General features: G+C 39.1%; 1 protein-coding gene across 5 annotated transcripts in view; it reads left to right on the top strand.

The window, feature by feature from the left end:
- The window catches only part of LOC111870206 (tax1-binding protein 1 homolog B), a 29,244-nt gene extending 19,334 nt beyond the window's left edge, over positions 1-9,910 (top strand). For 3 of the 5 annotated variants that reach the window (XR_002843809.2, XR_002843810.2, XR_002843812.1), the window contains 3 exons: positions 301-587; positions 1,762-1,954; positions 9,397-9,910. Coding sequence is in view for 1 of the 5 variants with exons in the window: in XM_023862301.2 (XP_023718069.1) it covers positions 301-587; positions 1,762-1,885 (411 nt within the window). In the remaining 4 variants the exon portion in view is untranslated. The remainder of the gene's footprint in view (positions 1-300; positions 588-1,761; positions 1,955-9,396) is intronic. The other 2 variants (XR_002843811.2, XM_023862301.2) reach the window with 2 other exon arrangements.
- The last annotated feature ends 6,993 nt before the right edge of the window (positions 9,911-16,903 follow it).

Below are 16,903 nucleotides of genomic sequence, written 5' to 3'. Positions count from 1 at the left end.
ATTTCTTACACAGTGGATTGTTCATGATTGGGTTTTCAGCAGGTTAGTATCTGCAATAAATGAACATCAACACCAGTGACACATGCAAAATCACATAAAAGGTTAAGGATGTGTGTACATTATTGGCAGGCTCTTGTGAACATGGTAATGAAACTTTGGGTTTCTTAAAAGGCAGGGTATATTTTCTTAGCTGAATTAGCTTCTTGAACTTCACTCTTGTTGTGATTTAGTTATTCAGGGGTTTCCTATGTCTAAAAAAAATGCTATGCTTGAATATACGTTATATTTTTCTGTTGGCAGCAGTGTAGTAGCCCAAATGTCACTGACATGAATACATGCCTGAAGCAAGAACAGGAGTTAAAATTGCGACTACAGTTGGCAGCAGCAGAGTACAGGAAACTGTACACTGAGAAGCAGAAGGTAGAAAGGCGGCTTACAAAACTGTACCACAAAATGAATGAAAAGAAACTAAAATCTTCATCTGCATTGGAGCAGTCAAAGGCCAGTCCTGTGGCAAGAGAACAGCCCGTGACTGGAGAACTAATTTCTCTCTCACAGGCTGCAGTGGCAGGTTCTGAAAATCGCACGTAGGTGATCACCCATATCTTAATAAACTCACAGATCACAGTTATGACCAGTATGAAAGAATTTCAATAATTTTTTTATTTATGATACTCAATAATGAAGATTTTTTTGTTTTTTTACAGGTAACCTATTGTTAGAGTAAATAAATCTAGAAATTTATGATGGGCTGGTTAAGTGCATGGGGAAACCCACCCTCTCCAATAACTAACTAACTAACTAACTAGACCAGTATTGGTCCATTGTGCTTCCCTCTATGATATTCTACCAGTCTCTATACCCTACCGATATTGGTGTGTACCATCAGTCCCGACCGAGCCAGTGAGTTCGGCCTCTACTGGCTTGACGGTATCTATAATGCTTCCCCCATCTATCAGAGGCGTTAGAGACTACTGTTGGGTGGGAAACGTCCTTGAATTTGGCTCAGTGACCTCCTTTGGAGATATGAGGTTCTTTTACGTGTCATAAAGCTACGACACGGGACCCACGGCTTAAAGTCCCTCCCAGAGGACTTGTTCCCTGAAATTTTCCACCCTTAAAAATTCCACGACCTCCGCCGAGTTTGAACCCGCATACCACGAGTCATGAGGTGGGAACGTTACCTCTAGACTACGGAGACCGCTTTAGTTCACTGTATTAGTACTTGTATTCATTATATACAAATTATAATATCTTTGGTTTGTCAACCTTATACAAAGCAGTATGCTTGTAAGACTATATACTGCAACCAAAACAAAGGATAATGGTACTGATGTAGTGCGTTTATTTAAGATTTTATTTTCTTGTGTTTAATTTTATATTTATTGCGGATCCCATGAAGATATTGTATTAAATTTGAGTTTTGCTGATGACCCAGCATGAAGCACCAAGAGTTATTGTTTTGATGTTTCAAGTTTTTGTCACTTAGAATAACATTTTTACAGTGCTGGCTTATTTTGCTTAGTTCTTCCATTTAGGGTATATTTTTAAGTGGGTCCCTTGTTATTATGTCATGCCCTCAGGTTGCAAATGGAGACAGCCTCCATATGTAGAAGATAGGTGCATATAGGTTGAATAAGCAGTCATGGAAAACAAACTGAGGGTGGTCCTCCCCTTTAAGGGATTAGCAGGAGTCTGTCTCGTCACTGTAAAAAGCTGGCACAATTTGAAATATTACTCTAAAATCTTGGTTACTTTCAGGGCCCTCCCATCACAAGAGAAAGGTGGTCCTGTTTCCTGCTTTTTATGCCCAGTCTGCTCTGTGACATTCCCTCGTGGAGCTTATGATTTGTTCACACAGCATTTTGAAGCCCATCTCAGCTAGACGGCAAGTAATTTGTACCAATATTCTGCATTACTTGAACATTTCTCAACAGTTATGAGAAGGATTTAGGTAAGTATAAATTTGTTCAAAAGTCGTGAATAATAATCTGTTACATTTGGAGATATTTCTTTCAAATTATTGGGACTTTCTAATTTAATCAAGGTACTGTTTCTCCCAATTAGGACTGAAAGTTTGCAAGGAGACCAGAATTAATTTTTGACTCCTTTATTCATTCAGTTTACAAACAATAGCAAGTCAGTCGAACCAGGATATTGTTTTTGCAAGTAGTTTTATAATTATCAACATTTAAATTCTTAAGTGACTACTTTTGAAAGGATTCTCCAAATTTTAATTGGATAAGTTTTGCTACTTTTTCAGCTTACGGTTGTTGAATTGGTGCTAGAGTGTAGATGTTCATAAAGTATATACAGTGGAACCCCCATTTAATTTTCTCAATTTCCATCACTTAGTGTTCATTGTCAATGATTCCAAGTCAGTGTCACTATGCTAAACTACCCCCATTAAGATTTTCCTCAGTTTACTGTTCAAATCCAGTGCTTATATGGCAATTTCACTGTCATTGTGTTTAGGTATGTCATGTAGAGTAAAAGGTAGTACATTTTAAAAAGAATGTACTCGTATTCACCATCAGCAAGGTAGGCAGTGAGGGTACTTGAGGTCTGTCAAAGATTCTATTAATATTGTAACATGTTTTGACATTGAAGACACCATTCGGATTGTTAATTGGTTTATTTAACAACCTACAAGTCTCGGCTACAATTATTTATGACACAGTTGCGGGGTTTCACACTTTATAACCTTATTCACAATAATCTGTTCACACTGTTCTCAGTAGTCTACACGTTTTTACAGTACGGGAGCTCTACAAGTCTCTCTGTATTACACACTCCCAATTACACACACGTCCGGTTCTTCTTCTTTCCGCGACGGCTGCTATATTCCAACTCAACTCGTAGGCTGCTGACTTGAGAACTCACTTCGGCGGCTGATAGGCTTTTAACTCGTTCACTGCTGACTGGAGAACTGTCTTCGGCCGCTGATACACTTTAACTAACTTCAACAACTGAACTTGGCGACAGCCACATTTCAACTGGCTTCGTAGGCAGTGTGGTTCACTTATATAGTTGCAGCACTTGCCTGTTATGCAATGGGTACTGCTGTTGGCTGTTACCCGTGTCACAGCTGCATTGCATGTTACGTCACCGTGCGGAGGGGGGGTGACGGAGCGCTGACTCACTGCCACGTCACTGCTGCGGGGGTAGGGGTTGTCCTCCATTGCGCAACATGTCACAATATTTTAAAGTTTTTTCTGCAAAATTTATGGATAAATGTGTGTATATTCCTTTTATGAAAGTGTTTATGACACTATTCTTTAACATTTATGTTCTAGAAAGATTTCCTCTGTTCACCTAGTTTTTGTAATATATAAGAAATAAGTTACTGATAAAAAACACACATACTTCTTTTGCCTGGGGTTTTCTTAAAATATTGTGTACAGAAATAATGAAATTGTTTCTATGGCGCAACATTCTGNGCCTGGGGTTTTCTTAAAATATTGTGTACAGAAATAATGAAATTGTGGCACAACATTCATTTGAATTTATATTTTTTTAGCCAAAACATTGTGACATCACACACACATTTTCTGCAGAGATGCTGTATTATGATTCTATACTTTAAACAGTTAATGCATATCATTTTATGCACTGAAGACATGACTGGAAACAACTGTAATCATAGATACTCGTAACTATATGCAATACAAATCCAGTGGTAGTCACCTAGCAGTGAGACCACAGACAGAAAAATGCATAAAACTGGGAGATGAAAGATCTTCATATATAAGATTACTTTTGTAAAATGTGTTTCCATCTGTCCTTGCTACTTACATCAACCCCATGATGACCAAGCCCTGCCAAGAACTTCCCACTAGAAATGCCAAGGCTGCATGAAGGTAAATGCAGTTGCACAGAAAAACCCAGAATACTTTCACAGATTACCTTTAAAGGATAGCAGGTGTTGATATTCTGGAAGCATGCTCTTTTCTCTAAAGATTGGTATATCATATTGATGCCAGGGAGAGTCCATACCTGTCCAGTATTTGATACCTCAGTGTATAAAAAGTAGTTTGATGAATTTATAGTTTGTTTATATTTAGTACAGCATAAAAATTAGTTTGATAGATTTTTAATTTGTTTTGTATTGAGTGGAAAGGTTGTTCAAAAGGCAGAGGTTGTGAGAAGTTGGTGGAGAGCCATGCATTACAGGTCCTAGCCTTAGCTCACTTTGGCATGGAAGTTCCTTCCTCTTATGTATGGTGATGGATGAATGTCGCGTCTTTCCCATGTAAATTCTATTCCGTTATTGCTCAGGCTGGCAGATCATGGCAGATCATTTGTAGAATTTTTGTGTATTTATGTCTCCTGCTTGTCCCTTATTCTCCCTGCTGTTATAAGCATTTGGCTACACTGATAGAAAAGCATGTGTTAACATTTTAGGCTTCTTGTGTTTTTATTTTGTGTGAGAAGATTTTGTGACCACTATATGTGTGCACACACATGTCCGTGTAAGTGTCTGTGTGTTTGTTTTGAGAGATAGGATTGTAATATGAACATGACCAAAAGTTTATCAGAAACTGCATATTATTGCTGGACTGTGTAAATTTGGCAGTAATTTTTAAGGTGATAATAGAACAGCAGAACATAGTGGAATTTTATTGCTGGTACTAAGCAGCTACTGTGCATGAAAGGAAGTTGATGAAGTGTCAAAATGAATTTAAAGACAATTTGGTGTCACATAGATTTTCCTCGCTCTGATTATCAAAGACCCTGAGAGCAATATATGGAAAACATAGTTGGTACAACCCGGTTAGTGGCAGAAATAGTGCATTAGAAATACAGCAATACCTCGCATAGTCTGGCTTCAATCAGTCCGGATTCACTATAGTCCGGTTTAAAAAATTATTACACAAAATTATTTTTAATACATAAATGATCAGTTTTTTCCTTTTATACAGTCAAGTGTCTTTTTGTGCAGTTTATTTTTATGTGGTTTTAAAGTTATGTGATATGATACATATTTCAATTTTTTCTGGGGTTCCCCATTGTATATGTATGTACCTGTGCTTGGGTCATTCATTCTTGAGCTCTAGCTATCACTGGAGGAGGTGGGGAGAGCACTACTTTAACAGAATTTTGGAAGAGCTACAACATCAGAAACGTTATCAAAAATATAGGCGAAGCATGGCATTAATTAACATCAAGCAATATGAGGGCAGTATGGAAACATATCATACCACATTGTGCAAATGATTTCATTGGTTTTGAAACTCATTTTGCTAAAGTCACTAATAACATAGTGGAAATTGGACAGCAGCTTGGTTTCAATGAGTTAGATTTCATCAACGTAATTGAGTGCATCAAATTTAACACTAATTAACTAGATAATGAAACACTTATTAATATAGATGAAGAACAGGAGGACAGCTTAGACAACGACAACTGTGTTGAAGTGCCTGCACGAGAATTAACAGGTGAACGACTATAAAAAATTATTGGAATGGTTGGAACCTTGTCATAATATATTATGGAAGTTGATCCCAATATTGAACATAGCCTTACAATTCGCCGAATGATAAACAATGCAATTCGTTGCTGCAAAGAAATATATGAAGAGAAAAGGCCAAAGAAGAAAAATGTGCAGGCATCAATATTGCAATTTTAGAGAATAAAAAATGAATTGCAAAAACATGAATTTTTTAAAATTATTTCTAATAAAGACATTTGAATTTATTAATCACGTTTTATTTATTGAAAAAACGGAGAATTTCTTTTTGAACCAATTATCATTTTTTGTATGTATTTAGTTCCTCGATTAGTCCGGTTTCAAACAGTCAGGGATATTGGCAGAACCGATTACCCAGATTATGCGAGGTATTGCTGTAGTGCATTTTTAAGCTCATACACATCTGTACTGAAACACCTACAGCATAAAAGTGTCAGTCTGCCCATTCATCTATATGATCAACATGTGAACATTAGTAGAAGTCACTAGTGAGTCTATCATGATCTGAGTCCCTTCTGAACTGAAAGTGGTATTGTGTTTCTACTGAGAGGAATAAGATATTCAGCCAAAGGTCATGGATGTAGCCCCTTTGCCTAAAATGTTCCTGTCAGTACAAGATGAGCCTGTAGTAGATGAAAGAGAAAGGGGGTACTGTGTAACAAAAAATGCAGCCTTAGAATGTGAACATTTAAATAACATTTTCCTCAGTCTCTTCAGTTACATGCAGTGGGATGTAAACTGTATGCAGTCCATGTCCCTACTGCTACATTATCACAAACCACCATTGCTTGACACCATTTGTTGACAAATGCTGTACAAGTGATTGACATTGAGTCAATCTAAGAGCTTTGTCAATGTTAATGTGTAAACACTAAGCTGATCTAATCACCTGATGGTGTTCAGAGTGGTAATGTGCATAATTCTCTTTTCTATGGACACTGTGCAGTTAGAATAGTTGTAGAGTTATGATCTGTTGCAAAAAAAAAGTGTGTTCAGTACATAACGGAAAATGTCTGTCTGGTCATAGAAGCTGATGGCAATAAGTTCCAGATGAGACAGGGTCTGATGGTAACATATTTTGGTGTATAGACCTGTTGTAGGCAGAAACAATTAGTACAGCCATTGCTGTGGAGTAGGCAAATAAACAATAGTGTTATGCACCTTGTTTCTAGGCAGTGGATCAGTAAACACATTCCCACTGCAAAAATACACACACAACAATAGAATTACTGTTGGAAACAGTGTTTTCTACTTGGTCTGTACAAAATGGTAGTAAGGAAGACAATTGGGGTGACCCAGTTATCAGTTAAAAGCCTGTGAAGAGAAGACTAGAAGGTTACTGTGTAATGACCATCAGCCTGGGAGTTGAGACAAGAGTTCATCATGGGAGGCTGTGAAGATCAAACCTGAGGACTTGAAGCTGAAGAATCTCAGCTGTTAGAAGCCATTGCCATGGAATGGCTGATAAAGGTACAGCAGGCTGGAAAAGGCTTAATGGGTGCCGTGCTGATTTGTGAATTGTGGAGATTAGTGGTAACACTGTTATTACTTGTAGCTCTGAGTGGTGTGTATAAGTGGTCAATAAATCGTTCCACCAATCTATACCGTCTCTATTCACACATCCCTAAATTGTGACAATCTGGTGTCATAAGTTGGATCAGAATGCATTTATGGGATTGGATTTGAAGTCATTGCTGGGTTGTCATCTATGTGACATATAACCATGGCTGACTCGACAGTGCTGCTAACCACTGTAGCAAATATCCTCTCTCAAACAGATGAACGCCAGTCAGGAAAAGGTGAAAGCCAAGCTGGGCTCAAATCCAGAAGAAATTAGGGCGAATCAAGAACTCCTGAAAGAAGAAATGCTGCCCAGGATGAACACCAGCCAAGATGGATGTCTGAATAGCAGAAATGAAGGCATGGCAAAAAGAAATGATCACCTGCCAAGAAGCAATGGAGGCCTGTCAGGAGAGTAAGGAGCCAACCTCATTGGAAGTAGTGTTTGTAGCAGTGCATGAGGAGGTCCCTAAAGAAGAGGCCACAGTGGAATCTTTTGGAGGGCCAAAGAAAAAGACCCAGGGCAATGCTGAGTCCCAGAAGAATTTGGCCACCGTCTGCAGAAGGATGACCCACCATGCCATTCCTGCATGACATGAGGGACAGGGTTATAAAGGACCGATGCTTGAGAGGTGACAACGGATGTGTCATGAAGGCAGCAATAGAATAAGGGACCGAGACGTTAAGGAGCAACTACATCAGAGGACTGAGACGACAGGCAGCACTAACATCAGAGGATGAAGCAGGAGACTGGAGCTATGTCTGAGAAGCGTGAAATCATTATATGAGGCCTGCGAACAAACTCTTGAGTTTGAGATGGCAAATCAAATAATCAGTACTTCCATTAGACTGCGGAAAATAAATGTCAGAACATTGTGGAGGGGTCAGCCCCCTCTGAAATGAAAGGAGACAGCACACCAAGTTAGGAGCCATTAATGTAAGAGCACTGACCATTCTTGGAACTGTTGCCCTCAGTGATCGGAAAAGCAGGATGATTGTGATGAACCTTGACTGGCTCATGCCCTATCAAGGAGCCACTCAGGAAAAGCGGCCTTAAGGAGGGAGCAGTAGAAGTGGTTGGAGAGTGAACACCACTATTAACCGAGCCACGGGGTGGAAGGTAAGACCAAGCACAGATGTCACAAGCACAGCCCTTGGGCAAGAAGAAATGGTGATACACCTGTAAGCTATTTGGGACGAGTGGCCTTACAGAGGGAGTAGTGTGGTGTATAGACCCATTAGTAGGCAGAGACCTCAAAACAAACGAGTAGAGCCATTGCTATGTAGTACTCAAATAAACAACAGTGTTATGCAACCCATTTCTAGGCAATGGATTGGTAAACACATTCCCATGGCAACAAATACACACACCACAAAAGAGTTACTGTTGGAAACGGTGTTTTCTACTTGGTCCGTGCATAGTGGTTATAAGTAAGACAACTGGGTAAGCCCAGTTAGTTTTCAGTTGTCAGTTGGAAGTCGGCCTGTGAAGAGAAGACTAGGAGGTTGGTGTGAAATGGCTGCTAGCCTGGGAATCACTTAGTTGACACAAGTTCTGCATGGGAGGCTGTGAAGATCAAACCTGAGAGCGTGAAGCTGAAGAATCTCCTCTCTTAGAAGCTGTTGCCAGGGAACAGCTGGTGAAGACAAAGAAGGCTTTAAGAACTTAGTGGGCGCTGTGGTGATTTGTGAATTGTGGAGATTAGCAGTAGCACTGTAAATACTTATAGTTCCAAGTGGTGTGTATATGTGGTCAGTAAATCCATCCGCCAATCCATGCCGTCTCTAGTCACACACCCTTAAATTGTTACATTATAGTTACAAGACATCTATCATTCAGATTAATATAATCCCTCATGCATAAATAATTTATATGACTTTAGTTGTCAGCAAAGAGTTCCAAGGCTTCCTGTGCTGTGGATAAAGTTGTCTCAACTGTAATCTGGTGGTATCTGGTTTGTATTTCCCCCAAATGGTACCTGACTCCTCCCCCAGTCATTCACAATTGTGCTACCATGTCACCTTTGATACTACATTACTGCAACAATTTATGCAAATAAAAATAGGCCAAGAACACAACTTTTTAGCCTTCTCCCATGCTATTCACAGTCATTGTACTACACCACTCTTGACACTTCATAACCGTAGCAGTTGACATAACTAAACTAAGCCAAGAACACTGCTTTCCGAAGTAATTTAAATGGACAATCTTTCACATTTCAGTCTTTAAATCATTCAAGTGTGTGGATTAGTATATTTTCTTTTATGTGGTGATGGTTTTGAAATACATATTTAACACAGCTCCGTGTACACACAAAATAAATGGTACTGTTCACATATTGATATTCTCTTTGTTTCTTTTTCAGATTTTCAGAAATGCAGCCTTACATCACAGCAAATTGTTTTGAATTGACCTTTAGTTTTATGTACTACTCAAACATACCTAAGTAGAAAAGTATAGTACTTGTAGATCACCTTAAACTTTGTGTCTGATATCAGTGAGGGTTATGAATTACATTGTTCAAAAATAGAACTAGATACACTGTGTCATTGAACCCAGTGGATGCCTGTGAATATTTTATATGTTTAATCATCTTATAATTCAGATATGACTGTATTTCTTTATTATCCAATATTTAACATTTTTTAAAAACACTGAATGCAAGATGAATTGACTGTTACTTGTCAAGGATGAATCAACTTCAAGTGGCCATATATTCTCTGATCCAACTGTACTTCTTAATTCCCTATTCTGTTTGAAAGATTATACTAAATTAGCATTTATCTTCATTATTGTCATGCTATCAATAACTGGAATTTCTCTTTGGGTGCTAAGGCTGTAGACATGGATTCCTTCACAATAAAGATGAAAACAATAAATACATTCCTTTTCATTGCCAGGCAGGCATCAGTCAGTACTTTGGAAAAGACTGTAGCTTCCATTTTTATGATTTTTAACATCTTAAGGACCGGCGATTTAAATATTTAAATCACCCTGGGGTCGCCATTATTAAACCTACTATCCTAACTTGTGCACTGTTTACTTTAAAAATTAATATAAAATCTCCTAATTAATTTTATGAGCTAAAATTTTTGGAGAACACTTACCACTGCTCCTAGAAGTGCTTGAGGGTGTGATATTTCTGGAAACATTCCCCTTTGTGGAGTGGCTTTACACGGAACTTGCAAATGTAGACATACTCCTTTTTTGTGTACTGTGCAAACATGGCATTGCCTAGAAGCGGCTTCCCCTTGGAATGTTCACTCTTCACAGTTTTCACGAGGGTATGTTTCCACATATCACCCAAGAGTCACCCTGGGGGGGAGTTGATGGGCCCGGACACACTAAGTCTGTGTCTGACCCTGGTTCTGCCACCACCATCTGGTCTGTAGCCCAGGTCTTTGCCACATTCATCAGAAATGCTTTGTATTTCAATTTTGAATCAGGGTTTAGATTTTTGTGATTTTTTTTTAGATTCTTTACTGTCTGTGGCCGCAATTCTTTGTTCTCCCCTGTCACTGCCCCTCTCTGAATCACCATGACTATGCGTCTCAGAAGGCAGGACAGCTAGCTCATCGGAGAAGAATATGTCCTTGATGCATACTCCCCACTTACTACAGGCTGATACATACAGCTTGAAGAGCATCAAAGCATTTTCGTTTATAGTGGCTTAAGAAAACAGTGAGGTCAAGTTACTGACAAGTAAGCAAACATTCCAGAGTTTTATTACGCCATTGCGCAACTTGGTGGCGTCAGAGCAAGGTATAGTGTGTTACAACCTAACGTATCCTAAAATCATATCATGCGACCGGTCCGCCACGTTTAAAATGCAAAAGCATGATATCATGCGATCGGTCCTCAATGTATTAAATAAGGGAACATGGCGATACTGAGTGGCTGCATAGAGTTCTGTGTGCCCAGTGTGAAAAGAGGTACATTCTGATTGTAACCATATTTACCTTTTATTTTTTCTCCAAATTTTTTTATATAGTGACACTTTCAGTAGCTCTGATTATACAGTAATCCCTTCATTGCATGATTTTCACAATACACAGCTTGTATTTAGACCCCATTTTGTGTAATGTGGGGTTGAGTTTTAATTGTTTATGAGTTAGCATGGGTGCATGTGCATATCTGTGTGCAACCAAAGTCGCAAAATATCCACACCCCCTGTCCAGCCTCACAGAGATGTCGGTGATTCTTGCTGTGAATGCATGCATGTCAGATAGTGCAACACACCGTTCACAGACTCAGAATAACTTACTTTTTCTATGAAGTGCTGTATTTTGCCCTGGAATATGCCTTCAAAGTGTAAATGTGGTGATGTTACTACAAGAGGGGGAGAGACAGTTAGAGAAGTGATGACTCTAGAACAGAAAATCAGAGTGCTTGATAAACTAGAGAGTGGTGAAAGTGTAGCAACTGTTAGATGCTTTCATATCAGTGATTCTTCTGCCACAAATATTAAAACTGTCAAGTAACCATTAATGTTTTTATTGAAGCAAGTATGTCAGAGTTCAGGAGTTACTTAATGGAACTCATGATCTGTTAGTAGGGAGAACTGACAAAGCACTTTCTTTGTGGATCACAGGCATGGCACAAAGCTTCTGCAAATTTATGTTCAGAGGCCAGTTCCCCTTACTCATATATTTTCCAGTAACACCAACCCCTTGCACAACACCGCTATTTTTTAAGAATATTACTCTATATTAAACGGGGGATTGCTGTATAACATTTGATGCTAGAATAGATTGTGAATAATGAATAAATATGGGTAGAAGCAGTCATCTCCTAATTTGGGATACTCTCTTGGTGTTTGCCTGATGGGATTGAGAACAGTCATAAAAAACCTGTCAGGATAGCAGTTCTCTAGGCTGAGATTTTAACCTGTGCCCTCCTGAGTACAGAGCAAGAGTGCTACCAATTTGGTCATGAGGTTTGGTAATATGAGGGATATCCGGAAAGTAAAGATACAAGCCCAGTAAAAATACAAGTGATTTTTTTCCTCACAAATTGCAGTACTGCCATGTGAGATAGGAACTGTATGACAGGGCTGAGTTTGCTGGCCACAGTCATGGCAACATTGTACTTGCAGTATGTGTTTAAATTAGCCATGTTGATTCAAAATCCCGCCAAATTTGAGGTTCATGCACTAATTTTATTTCTTCATGCAAAAGGAGAAACTGATGCTGAAATTCATCGCTAACTTGTTTCTGTTTATGGCATAGATGTTATGAACAGGCAAAACGTGGTAAAATGGTGTCGTGAATTTGAAATTGGTAAAAGTGATATCATGATGAAATAAGGAGTGGAAGGCCATCCCTCATCACTGATTAAATCATCCCAAAAATTTATGAAAACATACGTGCTGACAGACGTTTAACCATTGATGAACTTCATCAGCAATGTCCAGAAGTGTCGAGAACTGTCCTCCATGGCTAAGAGAGCAGGCAGGAGATTTCTACAATGCTGGAACAAAAAAAAACTTGTTCCCATGCTCACTAAGAGCATTGTGATCCATGGTGACTATGTTGAAAAGTAAATAAAGGTGTGTTGTGAAAGTGCTACAAGTGAATAAAAAATGCTCTACAAATATTTTCTGGACTTTGTATCTTTACTTTCCGGATATCTTTCATAATATAAAGAAGTGGGTCAAATTTCATTTAAAATTTTACAAACCAGATGTAGTACAATAATGTGGCATATCTATGCCAAGCAAGAATCGTTGAGCCACAGAAATCTGTAAACACGGTGATTAAACAACAAGGAAAGTGGTGTTCTCCTTGCTAAGCCTCACCGCGCCTGTTGCTAGGCAGCTCTGCGGTAAACACGTCTCAGCAGCAGCTAATCAACTCGTTCCTGAGCAACACCTCTATAAATGCAACAGTGGATCAAACTGTGTTTTCCGCTTGTCTGTTCAATTGTTTATAGGAGACTCCCTGAGAAATTAGTCAGTTCTCGGTGCGACAGCCGCAGAAGGTTCATATTGTGATTGGAAGGTTTTATGAGTGTGATAGTGATAGTCAGCGATAGTGAGTGATAGCTGAGAAGTCAGACAGTGAAGACTTATTGTGTGTGAATTAGAAGACTGTGTGCTGTGGTGCAATGATATCTGGAGTGATCTGAAATGCTAGTTTCTGTGTTGAGATCCATTGCCAGGAGACAACTAGTGAAGACAGAGAATCCTAGTGCATGTGCAACGGTGAACTGAAAGCATGTACATCAGCGATAGCGCTGTATTGCATGTATTTAAGTGTAATCAAGAGAGACTGTGTAACCAAAGTGGTAATAAATCCAATCATCGAACTAGAACCCGTCATTCTCGTCATGTGTACCACCCTACATGTGACATTTTTGTGTCAGAAGTTGGGGGCTCAAATCATATTTGATTCTTCAGCAGTGGTTACAACTGAAAAGACATGACAATTTGTTGTCACTAGTCACACAGCCATAAACTCATGACAACTGGTGTTAGAAGTGGTAGGATTTATTCCATTATTAGATTGATGACTGAATTGTGTATGTACAGTGCTGTTATATGAAAAATGGAGGTCCAAAAATAATAGAAATTCTTGCAGAAATGGAAGAAAAAAATGGAAACCAATAGAAAATCCTATGAAGACATGCTGGAAAAGATAAATGGCAACCAAAAAAATAATTGAGGCTGACTGAGAAGATCTAAAAGAAATGATGAACACCACCCAAGAAAATATGAAAGAAATCAGTGAAGACATCCTCAGCCACTTCAGTCCAGTTCAGTATTACGCTTCCAAGTGAGGTATTGCTTTCAGTTTTTCCAAACTAAATTTTGTGCACATGTCTTGCTTCCCCCATTTAACTTAATGACATACACAACCTATCCCAGTCAACAGAAACAAACAGATATTATCTGGCCAGTGAGTCATATTTCTACTTGGGATGTGCTCAGTTCATAAGAAGCCAATTAAAAATGGAATTAAACAAATACAGTGTTCCTGCTACAGCAATTCAAGAGACCGGATGGAATGTGAGGAAGCACGGGCAGTAATGCATTTGGTCCACAGGATTTAGAACCATAAGGTGACTCAGCGACACAGGGAAGTCCCACATTATAAAGGCCATATAATGAATACTGACAATCTGGTATCTATTCATATTCTGGTTCAGTAATGGAAAGGTTTATATGGCAAAAATTAATAATATATCTTAAAGAAATGCACTTACCATTGAAAATCTTGTGTTAATGTTCACTAGTTCAGTACAGGTAGGATTATGTGGCAAAAGTAACGAAAGGAATACACCTGTAACAATAAAAGTGAATAGCAATGTAACGAAAATGAAATAAGTAAAGAAATTACATAAATAGTTCTACCCTCATTTGATCCTGATATTGATTCTGCTTCTCAGAGTTTCACGCTGAGGTGGATAACCTGAACTTTGCAAGTCAGTTATAAAGTAATGCCTCTTCATTCTTACCTACACACAAACACAAATGTGTGTTAGAAAACAATTTCCCACATAGTTCTCGATTGAAATTTAATTACTTGAAGATAACAACAGTAAAGAACCAAGGGCATGTCAGTGACAGGATAGGAATACAAAGGATATTTTGGTAGGAAAAATTGAAGGATCTGTTGGGGATACAAATAGAATATTTAGATGGATGTTGGGAGAAATGGGGCCAAGGGGGCAGGGTGTGGACAGGATTCTTTTATTATTATTTTTATTGGAGTGAGAGGCCATTTGGTACTTTGGCTAGTTGTAGCTTATTGTACCAATCCTAGATGATGGTGATTGTAGAGCAGTTGGTGGAACGAAGATTCGCAGGGGAAATCGAAGTACACTCAACTCCCGATTATCCAGGGCCAGATAAACCGGTTTGCGGCTTAACTGGGTCCTTTTTGAGGCTTATGTGTTTTTTTAATAGTAATTCACTTTAGTTTCACATGGCGAGTTGTAACACTATTTTCGCACTAGTGTGAACCGAGCTCTGCATTTTTTGGTCCCGTTATGCTAACACAATGTTCTAGGGCAGGGGTGAAAGAATACAAGGATTTGTGGAAAGTTTCAAGGACAAATACACCGCCCCATTTATTCTCTTTGTATCAATCTTCCAAGTGCGTTAGCAAAATGTCGGGGTGTAAAAGAAGTGTGATGTGTTAAATATTCAACAGTAACTCGTGTGAGCTGGGCTTCGAAATGTTAAGCAGTGACGAAACCGTAAGTTCAATGGGGGTGCAGCCAGAAGAGCGGGAAGAAAATGAGGATGAGGAAGAGGTGGACAGTGCTGCTAGTAAGAAAATATCACATGGTGCTGCTCTTAATCATTTGGAATCCTTACTAGACCATCTTGAGAGTGAAGAGACCAGTTTATTAAGTGACAAGCTAATATTATTTAGGCTTCGTACCGATATCCGTAAAAAGGAAAATGCCGTGAAAAAGCAAACAATATTACATTTTTTAAGTGTTAAGTGTGAATATTTGTAAAAAGTGTTGGATGTTGATGAACACTGTTGTTGAAATAACTAATTCACACTTCAGTGTAATGTAAAAAAATATTAAATAGGCCATGAGATGGCATAAAAATGAGATTGAATAAATTTAAATAAAGGTGGGCCTATAGTATTATGAAGGTACAGTATTACAGTACTGCGTTTAATAAAATTTGTCTTAACCGGGTTTTCGATTAATGGTGATTTCCATCCCCACCATTATCCCGGATAATCGAGAGTTGAGTGTACTTGGAGAAAATCTGTCCAAGGCCACCTTGTGTCCACCACAAATCCCACATGACGAGGCCCGGAAAGCTAGCCTAGGAGTCGTGTAGTTGAGAATAAGGGGCAATGAGTTCTGTGAGAACAATGCAGTGAGGTCACGGGTTGCACGAAGTGGTAATTTCTTCGGGTACTGAGCAGCTGTTTGCAGGGAGTCGGCACAACCAATTTCATAGTCGTAAATGTACAGGTGGGCGGCTATAAGACGCAGTAGATATTTCTCTGCTGCCAGGGACCATACAACAGTGAGTGTAAGTTCAAATTAAAATTTCCGTTAGTATAATGAAGCCTGTTAGCACGTTTGCCGCGAGTAGATTCAGAGTTTCGGTCGACGGCAAAACGTTTGCGCCAATGTGCCAGGCATTGTACAGCGTATGTGTAAATGAACCTCCCCTCACCCCTCAAAAATACTAGTGTATATCTAAGTGTTTGCTGGTGGCACATATGTATATGTGAATGAGAGCATAGAAGAGTATGTTCTTAGAACGCTGCAACGAGGTCTGGATGCGATTGAGACGCAGTGTGAGCGCTGGAACATAAGAAATTAAATTTTATGTCAAGAGAGTTATATCAGTTGAGTGTCATCTCGTATTGAACTGAGAGGAACCCCCTTCGTGAGTCATGTACAACTTATGTATATATTTCGGTAAGAGAATTAGATACATAGATGATCGAAGTCAATGCCTTCAAACATTTATTACAGCGTGTCCTTCATTAAAAAGTCAGGGATTATGCTCTAAGATGAAATGTACCGCCCACAGAGCAGTATTTATGTCTGCAATGTCGCATGCTTGCCTTGCGATTTGCGGCAAATACCCACGTTTCGAGAGTGCAGCACTTAGAAAACAAGGTTCTCCGCAACAACAGCAGTATCCCAACGCGTAGAGCGGCCAGCAACCAGAAGCCACTGAAGATCGTGAAAATGAAAATGTTCGGAATACTGGATAAGGCGAAGCTCGACAAAACAAGAGGCTTAAATTTTGCGGCAGTGAAGCTTACACTGTGTATGATCGTTGAGGTGACTAAATTGCCGGTCTAGCGTGAGCTAATAAAAATAAGCCACAATCTGTTGTAAATTGACAGGGGGCTTATATATATTGCCAATAAAGCCATGTGCAG

The sequence above is a fragment of the Cryptotermes secundus genome, unplaced genomic scaffold (assembly GCF_002891405.2).
Source record: "Cryptotermes secundus unplaced genomic scaffold, Csec_1.0 scaffold1182, whole genome shotgun sequence".
NCBI classification, from domain to species: domain Eukaryota; kingdom Metazoa; phylum Arthropoda; class Insecta; order Blattodea; family Kalotermitidae; genus Cryptotermes; species Cryptotermes secundus.
The sequence above is the reverse complement of the archived record's forward strand: the minus strand, read 5'-3'. Positions and strand labels throughout refer to the sequence as shown.